This window comes from Palaemon carinicauda, chromosome 2, assembly GCF_036898095.1.
Source record: "Palaemon carinicauda isolate YSFRI2023 chromosome 2, ASM3689809v2, whole genome shotgun sequence".
Lineage (NCBI taxonomy): Eukaryota > Metazoa > Arthropoda > Malacostraca > Decapoda > Palaemonidae > Palaemon > Palaemon carinicauda.
The window spans coordinates 59,145,799-59,162,623 of NC_090726.1; the positions used below are offsets into that span (position 1 = coordinate 59,145,799).

At 35.2% G+C, this 16,825-nt stretch overlaps 1 protein-coding gene across 1 annotated transcript in view; it reads left to right on the forward strand.

Moving 5' to 3' along the window:
• LOC137625304 (centromere-associated protein E-like) overlaps nt 1-16,460 on the forward strand; it is a 138,239-nt gene extending 121,779 nt beyond the window's left edge. The window contains exons 24-25 of the mRNA XM_068356137.1: nt 1,703-2,101; nt 15,607-16,460. Of these exons, the coding sequence (XP_068212238.1) occupies nt 1,703-2,101; nt 15,607-15,870 (663 nt within the window). The 3' untranslated portion in view covers nt 15,871-16,460. The remainder of the gene's footprint in view (nt 1-1,702; nt 2,102-15,606) is intronic.
• Nucleotides 16,461-16,825: the final 365 nt, after the last annotated feature.

Sequence of the window (16,825 nt, forward strand, 5' to 3'; positions counted from 1 at the left end):
ACATTCATGTTGGTGATCTTGGCCTTAAAAATAATAAATTAAAAGCTGAATGATGTTGACTAAAAGGTACTTAAGAAGGATTTAAAAAACAATGTACACCTTAAAGATTGTTGAGATTATTATGCTTTTAGTTGATGGTAACTTTCAAGGTAACTACATGACTGAGTACAGTATTACAAGTAAAATGGTTGGAACTCATGTAGTACCTACATATCATAAATTGAATAACGCAATTATTGGTTTACAATACTAAATACTCTAGTCATTAGGATTAAAAGCAAAACTACCTTTTATTGATGTTAAATACAATGCTATTAATTTTTGCCATAAGAATGAATTGAAATAGCATTAATTGGTTCCCCACCCAAGGAAGCTCCTCTTTATACACATATTTTACAATATTAAAATACAGTAGAGTATAAAAAGTATACCAAGAACAAGAAAATTTTTAATTGACTAAATGAATAATTATGGAATAGATGAACACCGAGTTTCACTTGTAAGGAGAGTGGAGGCTTGGAAAGGGAGTCCTCTAGTGAGATTCTTTCATATATTTGCCTTTTTCCACCACTAGTTGTTATTCATTTGAAGACCTTTTATTAAAAACATCAAGAGAATTGTTTCTGCCCCCCTTTTGACATTTTCTGAAATAGCTCAATATAAATTATATTAACTTATCTATTTTTTTTTCTACAAAATTTTATAAATAGACCCATTTCATCATAATTGCTTTATCCTCAGCTGCTTTTGGTCTAAGGATACTTAAAAAGGAACCTAGCTATTCAGTCAGTCTTTGTATATTGAATTGAATTTATTATCAACATGACCATAAAATTAACAAAAAAGTTAATGGAATAAGGTTTTAGGGTCTGAACTAGGTAAGGGCAAGTAAACTGGGTCAGCCACCCTAGCTACATGTCTTGACCCATATAGATTCTTTCAAGTTCAATCTCCAAGGGTAAAATAATTGAATTTTTGCATCTCTAGGGAGTTTGATCTTTGAGGTTCTACTGTATTTTTCTTCAACCTCTTCCTTGACCCACGTCTCATCCATTCATGCTGAACATCCTAGAAATAAGAGACTCCTGGGGTGTTTGTTGTAGATTGCCTGACCCTTCCTGCCAGACATGGGCTCTTATAATATTGCAGCCTTTAATTGTGGTTATTAACTTGACTCACAAGACTTGAGTCAGTCAATACATATACCAGGCCAAGCACCTTTCATTTACCTCTTAAAGAGTTGTTCCCTGATTTGTACCAATCCCAAATGCTCTACTGGATCCTTAAGGTTTTTTATTGGGCCATTTAGCAGTTTGATCCCTTTACCCAAATTAAAGATTCAAGCACTAAAGTAATATGGATGTGACAAAGAAAACAATATTGTCAAAATTTTTAGTAAACCATCAGTTGTACAGTATAAGAAATTCCCTCTTCAGCCCTGATAAACTCAAAGGCTTATGCCTGTTACATGAAAAGTGAAATGGAAGATAGAGGGATTTCAGAGCATCTAGGTGGTACTTGTGGTGTACTTTAACTGAGCTTTAGTCTGTTAGATAGTTACGCAGTTTCTGTGGCTACTCGAAGACCATGATTGCTGTCATGTTCAAGTGATTGGTTTGTATGAAAAATCTAGTTTCTTTTATTAAAAAAAATATATTCTCTTATTTTTCTAGGTTAAATTATATATTTGTATACTCCATAGGAAGTGCAGGTCATGATACTCCAAAACAAACTATATAGCCTGGAAAATGAAAAGAAGAAGTTAGAAATTGAACACCGCACTATGGAGCAGCACGTCGAACATTATAGGACTAAAGCACAAGAGTGGAAAGATACTTCCATGAAAAAGCAAAAGATTGTAGATAAAACTAAAAAGGAAGTGGAATCCTGGCGTACTGAAACCTACCGACTGCGAAAGGAGGTGGAGGATTGCCAGAGTGAAATTGAAAGGCTGCAGTTTGAAATTGGTGGTCAGAGACAAATTTTAGAGAAGATTGAGAGAGAAAAGAGAGGTGAATCTCAACTAGAGAAGGAAAGTGGTAGTCGGTGCTCTGTATCAACTAACTTCAGGACTCCTAAACCTGTCCCACTAAAAGATCAGGTAAGTAGCATTATCAGTTTTGGGAGTAGGTGGATTAGTTGGCCTTCAAATATGGTTAGTGGATGTAGAAGAATGAATGAGGAGTGGTTAGTGAAATCTGTTTGATGTACAGTTCTTGAAGGAGAGGGAAGTCATGAAATGGTTTTCAGATTAGTTTAGAGGATTTCATGTAATTGGATTTAGATTTGCTCCTGCAAGAATACAAACCTTCTTCCTTTAATAGGAGTATGATATCTGCGTAGTTGGAATTTGGCTGTTTAAAGTTTATAACAAGGTGTTGGTAGGTACTGGCGGGTGGCGGGGAAGCCCCACCTCGTCATCACACAGTAGCCACTTTGATTTCGGTCAGCGACTTATACAGATGTACACTCGGTGCATCCTTGGCTATTTTGACTTTTTCTCTTTTTCTTGTAAATTGTTTAAACTATTTGTTTTGAACGGAGAAATCACTAGCAGTCTTGTCGTCCCTGAAAGTAAATGCGGCACCTTTATGAGCAGTAGCCACGTGGATCTCCATTCCATGTGCGTCTTTTGCCAGGAGCATGGGTGTTTGCAGTCATCCTACTGTAATGAGTGAAGGAATGGCTGACTGCATAGTGGGTGGAGTATGGCAAAAGAAAGATAAAGAAAAGGCTAAATGGGATCATTCCCTTTTGAGGTCATTCTTGAAGTCAAAGTTTGTGGGTATTTTCTTATTCTTTCCTTAGTACTCAAACCTCTGACCCTCCTCCTGGGGGTTAAAGTAAGATGACTATTAACTACTGTTAGGGCAAGTTACAAGATGAGCAGTCGTATCTGCTTCCCTTAGAGAAGCAGATGTGCTGCATCTTCACCTCTTAGTGAGCTGCAGCATAATGTTCACGACACAGCTTAGGATATGGTCACAAGGGCACTCTAGCCTTCCTTAGGTTTGGAGGTCATACCATCTACATAGAGATAGCTGCAAGCCTTTGCCAGGGCAGCAAGTGAGGAAGGAGTTGTAATTCTCTGAGGAGGTGGAGACCTCTTGCAAATAGTCATCGTGAGCTAAAATGTTGTTACAGGTACACAAACATTAATCGCATCATGAATGCTTGCACACCACCACCTCACGCTTGCTGTTTCCATATCCAAGAAGAAGAGTTGAGAAATGCTATCAATCCTGCAACCCCAGAGCTAGGACTTGTTATTAAAGAAGCAGAAAACATGAAAACACTGTCCACCTTTGTCAAGATCTTAAATCTGATCAGCGAGTTCAATGACTTGGGCAAAGCATCAAGGCTCAGGTAAGGGCTGCAAGACATCGATTTTCTAGCCCCCCTAAATAGTCAAATCCATTGCTAGACTTCCTTGGTCAGAGCTGGCTAGAAAAGTGACTGACAGTGGGCAACCAGATCTCTGGGTCCAGGAAATTGTTAAAAGACCAGCAGGCCATTAAATATCCTACCCCTGACTCTTTTCTACCAGATAGAGTTCAGTGCCCCCCGAAAATTTGACCCCTTCTCTCTTTCTGATAAACAGGAAAAACAAATTTTTTTGGGTACCCAAATGAAATAGGAAGAGGCAAATTTTTTTATAGAATAAACTCATATTATCCTAGAACAGAAATACATAATAAAATGTGCACTAAGATGTAATTTACTGTTATATCAGGGGCGAAATCTAAAGGTCATTTTTTGACGGCCTAGTTTCACAATGTAAATTTCTTATGAAAATCATTGTATCTCCTATAAAATATGATATTTATGCATTAAAATATACCTAAATATCACGAATTCTATACAGAACAAGAATATATAGAGATATGCCAACTTACCTTTCGGGTATGTCAACAAAATGGCCGCAGACCGCAACAACTCTTACAGCTCAATCTACCACTTGAAATGAAGAATGGGGTTGCAAACTCCATATTATCATCAACATCTCTTTTTAACTCCATTAGAAGTGTGTTGATGACATCCATGCCGAGGGAATACTGCCTGCTGGCCATTATTGAAGATAAATTCAAAATAAATAGAAAAAAATCTAATTTGCAAAAAATGAAAAAAAATTCAGAAATTAGCATTTGATGGAAAATGGACCTCATGGCAATATATGGCATCTAAGCCAAAACAAATGTCATGCAAGTGGTAGACACACCATCCATCCACACTTTTCAACTATAAAGAACCAAACAAGTATCAACACTGTTCGACAATTTATAATTATGTAATAACTTTGCTGTTTGATCACTTACCCCTATAAAGGTATGTCAGGGTCGAGGTCGACCCCTGGGGGGGGTAAAAAAACGGGGAAGGAGGGAAGTTAGACGAAAATCAGTCCTAAAGCAGACAATGGCATATAGACTAGTCACCCCTTGCAGGTCGATCACTTCCATATTCAAGTCAGCTGATGATTTATGGGGAAAAAACAGGTTTTGAAAATGCTGTAGGGGTCGCATACGACCCATCATACCTTTCCAGGGTTAAGGATACTCGCGCCAGGAGTTAGAATTCTGGAGACCTTCGGTTTATTCTCTGGGAGTATCACTGTAGCAAATATCCCTTAGAAAGCTACCTAAAGGAACCTTCCACCAGGACGACATGGCCGAGCCAAAAAATTAGGAATGGAGAGCACTATCTTCCCATTCTTCCAGTCCTCTGCCATGGAAGCAACCTACATGGGCCAACCTACAGACAATGTCCTGGTAGGAACATTGGATGGGCGCCATTGAATTCTTCACTTTCCCAGAAATTGGGCAAATTAATTACAGAGCAGTACTGTAGTTCACCGACCTGGTCCTGTTAAGAGCCAAAGCAGTGACCCACTTGGTACACTAGTCCACCAACCACTGGGTCAACTGGGTTCTTAAGCATAGGAACATCGTGGTCCGAAAATTCCACCCACGAAAATTCCACCCACCAAATTCCACCCACGAAAATTTCACCCATGTAAAATTCCACCCACGAAAGTTCCACCCATATTTTCTATATTTTTTATTTTCTTTCATTTATTTAATCATTAGACCAAATGAAACTTTGTTCATTTCATATCAATAAATGAAGGTTTAAATGTTAACAACTTTTTTTTACTATATATACAGTATATATATACACACACACATATATATATATGTATATTGTGGGTGATTATTTTAAACAACTATCTTCGTTAAACAATCACCATCCTACAGAATAGTATTGAAACAGTTGTTTGTTTATTTTAAAGAACTATCTTCGTTAAACAATCACTATCCTACAGGCTATTCTTGAAACAGTTGTTTGCTTATATTAAAGAAGTGTATAATAAGAAGTGGATTTCCTGTTTGGCATATTTACAGAAGCTTTTTCCTGTTGGTATATTTACTCAAGCATTTTTTACTTTGGTATATTTAGAATGGCCTTAAGGTGTATCTTAAGTGAAAAGAAAAAGAAAAAATTGTATGACGAGGAAAACTATGTGTACGAGAAGCACCGTGGTAATCCTGCAAAAACTAAAACTTACTGTTATGATTAAACATACATGAAAGACAAGAAGTAGAAATTCTTTGTGGGTGGAATTTCCGTGGGTGGAACTTGGCGTGGGTGGAATTTGGTGGGAGGAATGTTTGTGGGTGGAATTTACATAGCACCAGGAACATATGGGTTTCCAAGTTTGCAAGGCAATCAGGACAGGGAAACATTGACACTTCGCAATTCTGTATGACAGGGCCAGACCCTCTTCCCGGCTCAAGAACTAGATGAAGCGGTGGAATGGTGGGGATTTCTTTTTCCACTGAGTTGTGTCCTTTAAGGGTCTGGGCCCATCAAGGATGATCTGTAATTAATCAACGTCTGTACCCTTAAAATTTGCCCTCGAGAAACCTTCAGTGACTTCCTCTTCTACCACTGGCATCCTCTTGCAAGGGTTTGGACTCTGCTCCTCCCTTTTGACTGTTGCCTGGCCAGAACAGAGGTAGGAGAGAGCCAGATAGTGCCGGTAATCCCCTACTCTGTCATGAGTTGGGTGATGCTTGGCGAGCCAATGGGCAAAGTGGCAGTGGCACGGTGTCCATGAATGAATGGTAAGGGCCCTGTGAGACTGGTAACACTATCTGTTTGTTGACTCTCCTCCCCCTCACTTGGATGCTGAAGACATTAATGTCTTATCTACCAGACCTAAAAACCTTGCTTTTCCTCTAAAGGTGAAGATGATGATAGACAAGGGAGCACTACAGATCATAGGGGGCAAATTACAAGGCCTTTACAGCCACTTCTGGTATCGGGTTGGAGACCGGTCATCGATCTCTTACCCTTTATGCTTGTGTGCCAAACTCCGTTCGAGAAGAGGGTGATGTCAGTACTGACAAGCAACAGTAAAGATCTGAAGATGCTTACTTTCAGATCCCAGTCCCTCGGTCCTGCAGAAATAATCTCCGCTTCATCCTTGTGGTTTTAGTATTATTGTTATTGCTAGATAAGCTACGACCCTAGTTGAAAAACCAGGATTCTATAAGCCCAAGGGCTCCAATGGAAAAATAGCTCAGTGAGGGAAGGAAATAAACTATGAGAAATTATGAACAATTAAAATAAAATATTTTAAGAACAGTATCAACATTAAAACACCTTTTATATATAACTATAAAAAGACTTTTATCAGCCTGTTCAACATAAAAAATTTTGCTGCAAGTTTGAACTTTTGAAGTTCTACCGATTCAACGACCTGATTAGGAAGATCATTTCACAACTTGGTCACAGTTGGAATAAAATTTCAAGAATACTATGTAGTATTGAACCTCATGATGGAGAAGACCAGTCTATTAGAGTTGACAGCATACCTAGTATAACGGACAGGATGGTATTGTCCGGGAAGATCTAAATGTAGAGGATGGTCAGAATTATGAAAAATCTTATGCAACATGCATAACGAACTAATTGAACAACGGGGCCGGAGATTAATATCTAGATCAGGAATAAAAAATTTAAGCTGAGAATAGTTATTCCAAGTCAATCTGATCTATTTTCCTTCCAAAGATGATAGGCCTCCTGCTTCTCCAAGTAAGCCCATCTGCAATCATCATTGAACCATGGTTTGTCTTTCATACGGTACCTTAGCACACCAGATATGGTTATCAATTGTTAACTAGATTCTCTTTCAAAGGAACAACAGGATCAACACTACAGTATTATGAAACTACCAATTCAAGCCCAAAAGATCACTCAAAATGCCATTCCAGTCTGAGATTTTATATAAACCTTACACGAGTATGATACATCAGGGACAGGGTGCTTAGTCTTCACCACAAATGAAATCAAGACATGATCAGATGTCCCAACTGGAGAGCCAACTTTACATGTTATAATAATAAGAGGAGTCGGTGTATACGAGGTCCAAGTAGTTACCAGACCTATGCGTAGCTTCATTTCTGATTTGCTGTCAGCCTGATTCTAGGGCAAAATCCAAAGCCCTAAAGCCATGGAAATCAGTAGAAGATCTGTAGCAATGATGAGAGACAACATGGCTGTAGTGGCATACGTCAACAAGAATGGTGTTACTGTGTCATAGCACCTCAGCAAGTTGGCAAAGTAGCAGTATTGAGCGCATGACCATGTAATGGAGTAGTTGGCAGGGTTTATTTCAGTCAACAGGAACGTACTTGCCGACAAGCTCACCAAGGTTATGTAGTTGTAGCGGTGGGCTAAGAGACCACACTTGAGCACCTCTACAAGGTATGAGTATCTTGACATATTAAAATTTGGAACCAGCCAATGTGGTTATAGAGGCTTCCTCCCACCTTAATATAAGTCTTCCAATTAAATGATGCAGGTTTGTATTTTTCCTAACTATACAAACTGAGTTGTCCTTTAATTCATTGAAGACCACGATATGTTGCACATCATATTGTGCCAGTACCAGGGTCTTGCATGCTACTGAAAAAGAAAATTTAAAGAATTTTCAAATTGCTGTATCTACTTTAATATTTGAGCTATAGACTAGCATTCCATTTTTGTTTATAATTAATGAATCAAAACAAAACTTGCCTAGGTATGATAAATTTTGGTATATATGACAGATAAAATACAAGTGCTTCCTACGTGGACATAAATATTCACCCATATAAAATAGAAAAAATTGGAATGAGAGGTTTGTTTCCATTGCTTCTAAGTAAATTCTGTATCAACAAAGTTATTTTTTCCAATTTGACTGAAAAAAATCTTGCGTAATTACAATAAAATTATCGTAAAAGAAATAAAACAGCGATCACTATTAATTATTTAGAACCAGATGTGCTGTGATTCACCCAAGGCTCTAACACTAACAGAGCCCTACTCTGCTATAGCACAATTTTTCTTTTCTAGTGAATACAGTAGGGTCCCGAATTATGCGAGAATTTGGTTGATCAATGACGTCGTATAAATGGAAAATCGCATATTTCGAAACACAACTAACAGAAATAATTCCATTGGGGCCATGGCAACCAGCAACTTGCCTATTCAAACGTGTTTACTACCCATTTCCAATACTTTCTATGTACTATACTGTACTGTATTATTTTATATCAAATTGTTCTTGTAAATAAACCAAACATTTACTATACTTCAAAGTTCTAATAACTTGAAAAAAAAGGTAAAAATTACGACCAGGATGGGTGTAAACACCATATATTTCCTGTTATAACACGACCCAAAATACAGACAAATTTTAATGTTTGTCATATATATTGTATAAGGCAACTGGTGAATAGCAAAACCATCACTGTATAGAGTAGCTATTGTTGTATCATTGGAAATCCTAAATTATCAAAATAAAGGAGATTTTATATCATGCGTTTCCTAAACACGCCAAAAAGCACAATAAAAAATGACGACCATTGCTTTGTTTACGTTTATCTCTGATCATAACGAAGAAACGAACGCATTTACACATCTGTGTATAGGTTAGTTTTTACATGATGATTTTGTTATTACCAATGTTGTTCTACTTGATTTTTCATAGAACTTCGAAATAAATGAAATAATGTTTTCCTTTATGATGCCGCCTGAAACGGAAACCTTCCATTTGTTCACTGTACGCTCCAGCTTCGATCATAATAAACAAACGAACGCATTAAACACATGATCAAAGTGATAACTAATGATATTACAAACATTTAGTAAACATTGTTATTACAAATATTTTACTTACCGTATCTATATAAATTCCTAAATTCGTAGCAATGCTGGAAAACTTTTTTTTTTTCTTTTGCGTTTAATCCAGAATAGCAAACTGCCACTAATGACAGAATGATAATTTACGATAATTCTAATCTGTTACGAAAGATAATTGTCCTTTCCATATCCAAAATACTTTTCTGGGTCGACCTGTGGCGGCCGGTGAAAAGAGTCCTTCTTAAATATCTTTTCTGATAAAACCTTCCAATTATACCAGAGAAAGATAAAAGCATGGAATGCTGAGGTTACAACCCTCGCGCGAGCACCTTTTGGGTGTTGTGTATAAAGCAAAGGCGCGTGAAATCCACTATTCACAGGTTGTCTTCCATTTAGTTAATTCCTTGTGACAGAGAGAGAGATAATGATGGTTTTTAATGTACTAAACAATAAATATGATAGGTTATAAGACATTGGTGCTTATGTAATATTAACTGTATATATCGTTTGAATAAGTTAAGAAATGGTATAAACAATTCTTTGTTACTGTATTCGTACGCGCATAATCTTGAGAGCAGAAGCTAGACATCAGCTGATGTGATCACAGCCAAAAGTAAAACAAAAAGAAGTCAGCAATACAAAATTTTTAAAACACACCCGAAATTTAAAAACATAAGTACAGTACATGTCTTATTATAGCGCAGTTGACTATTTAAAGAGTAAAAATTTTCTGGAATAGAATGGTTTTTCTTACAAAATAGTGGTTTGCTGACGAAATCAGAGGCCGTACTTTAAGCTACGATTGAAATGGATGCATACACGGTAAATTTTTTCGTTTCGTATTTGACACTTTTTAAGAAAACTTATTTTGGTTTCTTCATCAATATGTAAGTATTATATAACACCAGAGAGAGAGAGAGAGAATCGGCTGTTGTAATCGAATGCCATGTTTTTGTTTCTTGTACTAATATGAAGCGAAGAATTGATCGCCACAACTAACAATAGTCATGTTAATTTCCTTATTAAACTCAAGTTACCATATGTGAACTAAGATTTTATTTCTTACACAGAGAGAGAGAGAGAGAAAGAGATTTGATACCAGAAAACCTCAAATATCTCTCTCTCTCTCTCTGGTGGTATACAATACTTACATATAAATGAAGAAACCAAAATAGGTTTGCTTAAAAAGTATCAATTGAATACGAAACGAAAAACAAAAAAATACCGTGTATACATCCATTTCAATCGTAGCTTAAAATACGGCATCCGATTTCGTCAGCAAACCACCATTTTTTTAGGAAACATCATTTTATTCTAGAAAATTTCTACTCTTTAAATACTGTAGTTAATTGCGCTATAAGAAAACATGTATTTATGTTCTTAAATTTCGGGTGTGTTTTAGAAATCGAGCATTTGTGAATTCTTTTTGTTTTATTTTGACTGTGATCAGATCAGCTGTTTTCTAGTGCCACTCTCAAGAATACTGTATGCGCATACGAATACAGTAACAGATTTGATACCAGAAAACCTCAAATCTCTCTCTCTCTCTCTCTCTCTCTCTCTCTCTCTCTCTCTCTCTCTCTCTCTCTCTCTCTCTGTAAGAAATAAAATCTTAGTTCACATATGGCAACCTGAGTTTAATAATGAAATTAACTAGACTATTGTTAGTTGTGGCGATCAATTCTTCTCTCAGAGAGAAGTTTTGATAAATATACTGTGTACTATACATAACAAATCTTTGTAAAGTAAAACAATACAGTTTAAAATATGACAAAATAATGTCTACTCGTAACCGAAGTTTAGGCTATTCACTGCTGATAGACGAACTCAGCCTACGTGTGAAAATCTTGAACACCCACAGGGAAAAATAAAGCTTTTATGTATACTGTACTAAACAGAAATAATGCTTTAACCCTGGATAGGTACGGTCCTCGGACACCCCTTTAAGGGTATACTCGGACGCGAACGACCCCGACGCCAAAAAAAATTCTTGAAAAATCAGTTTTTGCAGTAACCTCCTTTTTTCTTTTGCCAAAAAAAACTTCAATGAATGCTTAAAACAACTGTAAAGATAAATACTACTCATCTGCAGAAAAACTATTTTTTATAAATATTTTAAAAAATTAAGTAGAAAAAAAAAAAAGACCTGACATAAAAATTCATAAAAAAAAAGTTTATACATATATACACAAATCCTTTTAGGAATTGATTCTTGAATGTTTAGGACACATCTTGATGTATTTTGGATGAAGTCAGACCCATGGAGGTGAAGATCTGAAATGAGAAAAAAAGGGTAACTTTTTTTGGCCAAAAAAAATTGTCCAAATTTCATGAATTTTTTTGGGTACCCAAATGAAATAGGAAGTGGCTAATTTTTTTAGGGAATAAACATATGTTATCCTAAAATAGAAATATGTAAAAAAATCTTCATTATTTTGTAAATTACATTTATATCAGGGGCCATATCTAAAGGTAATTTTTTGAGTACTTGGAAATTTCGTAAAAAAATACATATATTTAATATATAATATGATATTTATGCAGGTAAAAATATACCAAAATATCACAAATTCTATAGGGAACAAGAATATATATAGATAGGGCAGCTTACGCTTCGGATATGTCCACAAAATGGCCGCCAACCACACTGACTCAGACTCCCTAATCTGCCACTTGAAATGTAGGAAGGGTATGTCAATTTCGAGGTGTTATTTACTAATCTAATTATTATTGGATATGCATAAAAATTGTATGGTGGGTTGCTGGATAATTGTCGATTATTTACGACTATAAAATTAAAATTCTGACCCAAAAAATTTTTTTTGAAGGGAAATAAAATCGAAAAAAAAAATGTAAAACAATATTTTAGCTAAAAAAATTTGATGATATTCAATCAAAAAAAAAGTAAACAAAATTTTCCGACAAATAAACATCTAGAGGAATCATTACTCTGTGATAGTTCCTTAGTACGTAGTAATTTTGAAAGAATTGGGAAAAAACGAAAAAATGGCAATCACCGGAAAATCGAACACATACCTATATATACGCCATATCTGGCTAAAAAAAAGATAGGCATGGGTAGCCAGATCATCTAGAAACACTTTCCAACACTATAAAAATATAAGTTTTGCGACACTACTTGCCAATTCCTTACGGTAACATGACTAAGCAAAAAAATGCAAAACAAATAAAAAGGGGCACTCGTGGAAAAATGGCCATTCTAATATACGGCATTTCAGAAAAAAAAAATTTCAGCCACGTGCTAGGCAAACCATCAAGGCATATTTTCCGACAAATAAACATATAAATGAAATATTACTCTGTGATAGTTCCTTAGTACGTAGTAATTTTGAAAGAAATGGGAAAAAACGAAAAAATGGCAATCACAGGAAAATCGAACACATACTTATATATACGCCATATCTGGCTAAAAAAAAAATAGGCATGGGTAGCCAGATCATCTAGAAACACTTTCCAACACTATAAAAATATAAGTTTTGCGACACTACTTGCCAATTCCTTACGGTAACATGACTAAGCAAAAAAATGCAAAACAAATAAAAAGGGGCACTCGCGGAAAAATGCCCAACATTCTAATATACGGCATCTCAGATAAAAAAAAAAGACATGCACGTGTTAGCCCAACCATCAAGGCACACTTTCTAACACATAAACATGAAAAAAAAATCAATAATATACGGCAATTCCTTACTACGTAGTAAATTTTTACAAATATTGAAAAAAAAACAGAAATTGGCAACCGCAGTTAAATACCCAATATACTAATAACTACGTCGTATCTGACAAAAACAAAATCACGCATGGGTAGCCAGATCATCTAGACACACTTTCCAACATTAAAAAAGCAAAAGTTTTACGACACTATTTCACAATATCTTACGGAAAAATGACTTGGCAAAAAAATTTTAAAAAATTAAAAAGGGACACTCGCGGTAAAATGCCCGACATTCTAATATACGACATCTCAGATAAAAAAAAAGACATGCACGTGTTAGCCCAACCATCAAGGCACACTTTCTAACACATAAACATGAAAAAAAAATCAATAATATACGGCAATTCCTTACTACGTAGTAAATTTTTACAAATATTGAAAAAAAAACAGAAATTGGCAACCGCAGTTAAATACCCAATATACTAATAACTACGTCGTATCTGACAAAAACAAAATCACGCATGGGTAGCCAGATCATCTAGACACACTTTCCAACATTAAAAAAGCAAAAGTTTTACGACACTATTTCACAATATCTTACGGAAAAATGACTTGGCAAAAAAATTTAAAAAAATTAAAAAGGGACACTCGCGGTAAAATGCCCGACATTCTAATATACGACATCTCAGATAAAAAAAAAGACATGCACGTGTTAGCCCAACCATCAAGGCACACTTTCTAACACATAAACATGAAAAAAAAATGAATAATATACGGCAATTCCTTACTACGTAGTAATTTTTACAAATATTGAAAAAAAACAGAAATTGGTAACCGCAGTTAAATACCCAATATACCAATAACTACGTCGTATCTGACAAAAACAAAGTCATGCATGGGTAGCCAGATCATCTAGACACACTTTCCAACACTAAACAAGCAAAAGTTTTACGACACTATTTGGCAATATCTTACGGAAAAATGACTTGGCAAAAAAATGAAAAAAATTGAAAAAGGGGCACTCGCGGTAAAATGGTCCTCGTGGTGATGAACGACATTTTAACTAAAAAAAAAAACATGCACATGGTAGCCAAACAATCCACCAAGACTTTCCACAACTGATAACCTATACAAGTTGCACCATTCTACGACAATTTCATAATACGTAATAACTTTGATAATTATGCAAACTACCTCAGAAGGGTAAACTCGGACGCGAACGACCCCGACGCGTCTCAGAAATTGGGGAAGGAGTACAGCTACAGCAATGCACATCTGGACACTACTAGAGCGTGTAGGGGAGACACCTCCTGCAGGTCGATCACCCACAAATTCAGTCACAGGGGTGAGTCACGTGAGAAAAACCTGTTTTTTTTTGACGCTCGGGGTCGCAAACGACCCACCGTACCTATCCAGGGTTAATATACAATCAATATTAACACATAATAAAATTATTGAAAGGTTAGAGAAAGATAAAGATTGCCGAAAATGTAACCACAGTTTTGTTTACATTTTGTCAGCTGGACTTGCATAGTTGAAGTTGGTTTCATTGTTGATGTGGAATTTTATCATTTAAGAGGCTATTTATTATGAAATTATGTTAGTAAGATGTAAGGTAAATATCATTTAGTAACATTTATTATGAAGCACTGTATTCAGGGCACCCTATATACTTAAAAACACAATAGATTTGATACATTTTGTTGTGCTTGACTCCCAGACTTTGAACAGCTTCCCAGATGCTGAAAATTTATTTTTGAAAAATAGCCATCGCATAAATGGGGAATCGCATAATTCGGGACCATACTGTATTTGAAAAATCATGTTTGATGTTCATCGGTCGCCATAGAATCAAGGTTCAATTTCTACCCCAACCACCTCACCAGCCTTAGTAAAGGTCAAAGCGGCTACGTTGTGGGGTGTGGCTTCCCTGCCACCCACTAGTAAATACCGACACTGTTAAACTCTTAACAACTAAGGTCTAGGTATATTGAAATTGGGGTTTTATATTTAGGAATAATATAATTTACTAAAAAAAAAATTGGTGCTCTTGAATTGCAAGAATGTATAAAAATTAATGTGAATAATTGTAAAAACATCATCAAGCTACCTTTGAGACTTCTACGTAAGTTAATATTTTCTTGGTCTAGCAATAAGTAGAGTGCAGTTAAATATTTGTGTACTGTGTATCTATTTAGTTCACATCACATCATAGAAAAATTGGCTTTTTGTTCAAGAATTTCTGAAAACAATATTTGAGCATGTGATGAACAAATTACAGCTAATATTAAAAAGAAATTTAATGTATCAAGAACATTTTTATGAAGCTTAGCATAAGAAAATTGCACTGCATGCACTTGGGTCCAGCCTTCTAAATAATAAGTGCTAGTGTCAAATTTGAAAAACCCTGAAGTTTACTTTTTTAAATTGAAGGTATCCCACATCTAACTGATTTCTGAAGTTTATGGCAAAGATACGTTATTTGACACTAATTAATTAATTTAAGACTTATTTGAAATGCATTTCTTGAAAAGGTAATATCCAAAACATAATAATAATTTTAATACAACCTATTATTAACAAAGTCAGAGGGCCTGTTGTAATAGACAATTGTTCAAGTTTGTCCAACATATTTATCAAGATCCTTTAATTTAGTGTTGATGTAAAGAAATAATTGATGAGTTTTAAGTATCTGATTTCTTTCTTTATCCACTTGATTTAATATCAATACAATTTCTCAACAGGGTAGCGATAAAATAGCTGCTATTAGAGCTGAAAGAATGTCTGAGCCTGTGTCACATCTACGTAATCACAATGCTGATGTTCCTTGTCAGACTCGCACCGAAGAACATTCAGCTGATATGACTCCAAGTAATCCACAGAAGACTGCTGGAAATAAAGAACCTTTATGGTACAGTGCATATAAGGAAAACAAAGACTATTCAAAGTACAAGTTGCCTCCAGGTTCAAGTCAGAAAAAGAAAGAGGAAGAGTGCAAAACTCAGTGATACTTTTTATTAATAAATTATATGAAAACATATCACTGGGGTATTTATTATAAGGAAAGCGTGCTTTAGTACAACATAGTTTTAAGTTGATTAGACAGTTGACTGAACAGAAGAGATATTGATAGATTAGTGTTATACATATAGATACTACAAGTAAAAGTTTTGTTGAATAGTAAATTAATAATGTTTTATAGTGACATGTCTGATAGATTAGTGTTATACATATAGATACAAGTACTGTAGATAGTAAATTAAGAATGTCTTATAATGGCAGGTGTCTGTTAATTAAATTCTAACATCAAAATGTAGCTTTACTTACTGTTCAAAATTAATGCTACAAGAATATATTTTATATTTTGTTCTGTAATATACAGTGTCTAACTTCATAGATATACACTAATTTAAGCACTAGTACATACGAAGTACTCCTGGATAAGAATTATATATATACTTTCATTCTTGATTATCTGTCCTTTAAAAAAAGTTATTTCATGTTGAGAACAAGATTTTGTTCTTAGTGTACATTTTGTAATTCAGATAAATTCTCAAGGCCTTTTTAAGAATTTTTTTTAATAAACTTTTCTAGAAAATTTTGTATGGTTAACCTTTGATATAAGTAGAAAATATACTAGAAATATCTAGCCCTAAAGGCTTTTGTAAAATCCAAACTAAACCTGTGTGTTAAATAACTTGAAATAACTTCTAATCAAGGAAATGCTGCTTGCAAATACCTTGGATTTAATCCCAAATTTGGGTCATATATGTGAATATTTGTTTCCTGTCAAGAAATAGTTAACAGCTACAACAACAATTGGAGTTAATGTTCAAATTGTTGATTTTCCTTCAACTTTGATTTATGAGCATTTATCGTAATTTTGTGGGTATATCAAAAGGGTCCTTCAGATTCAAAAGCACAATTTGATTCTACAGACTTTGTGGTGTCATATGTTATTGT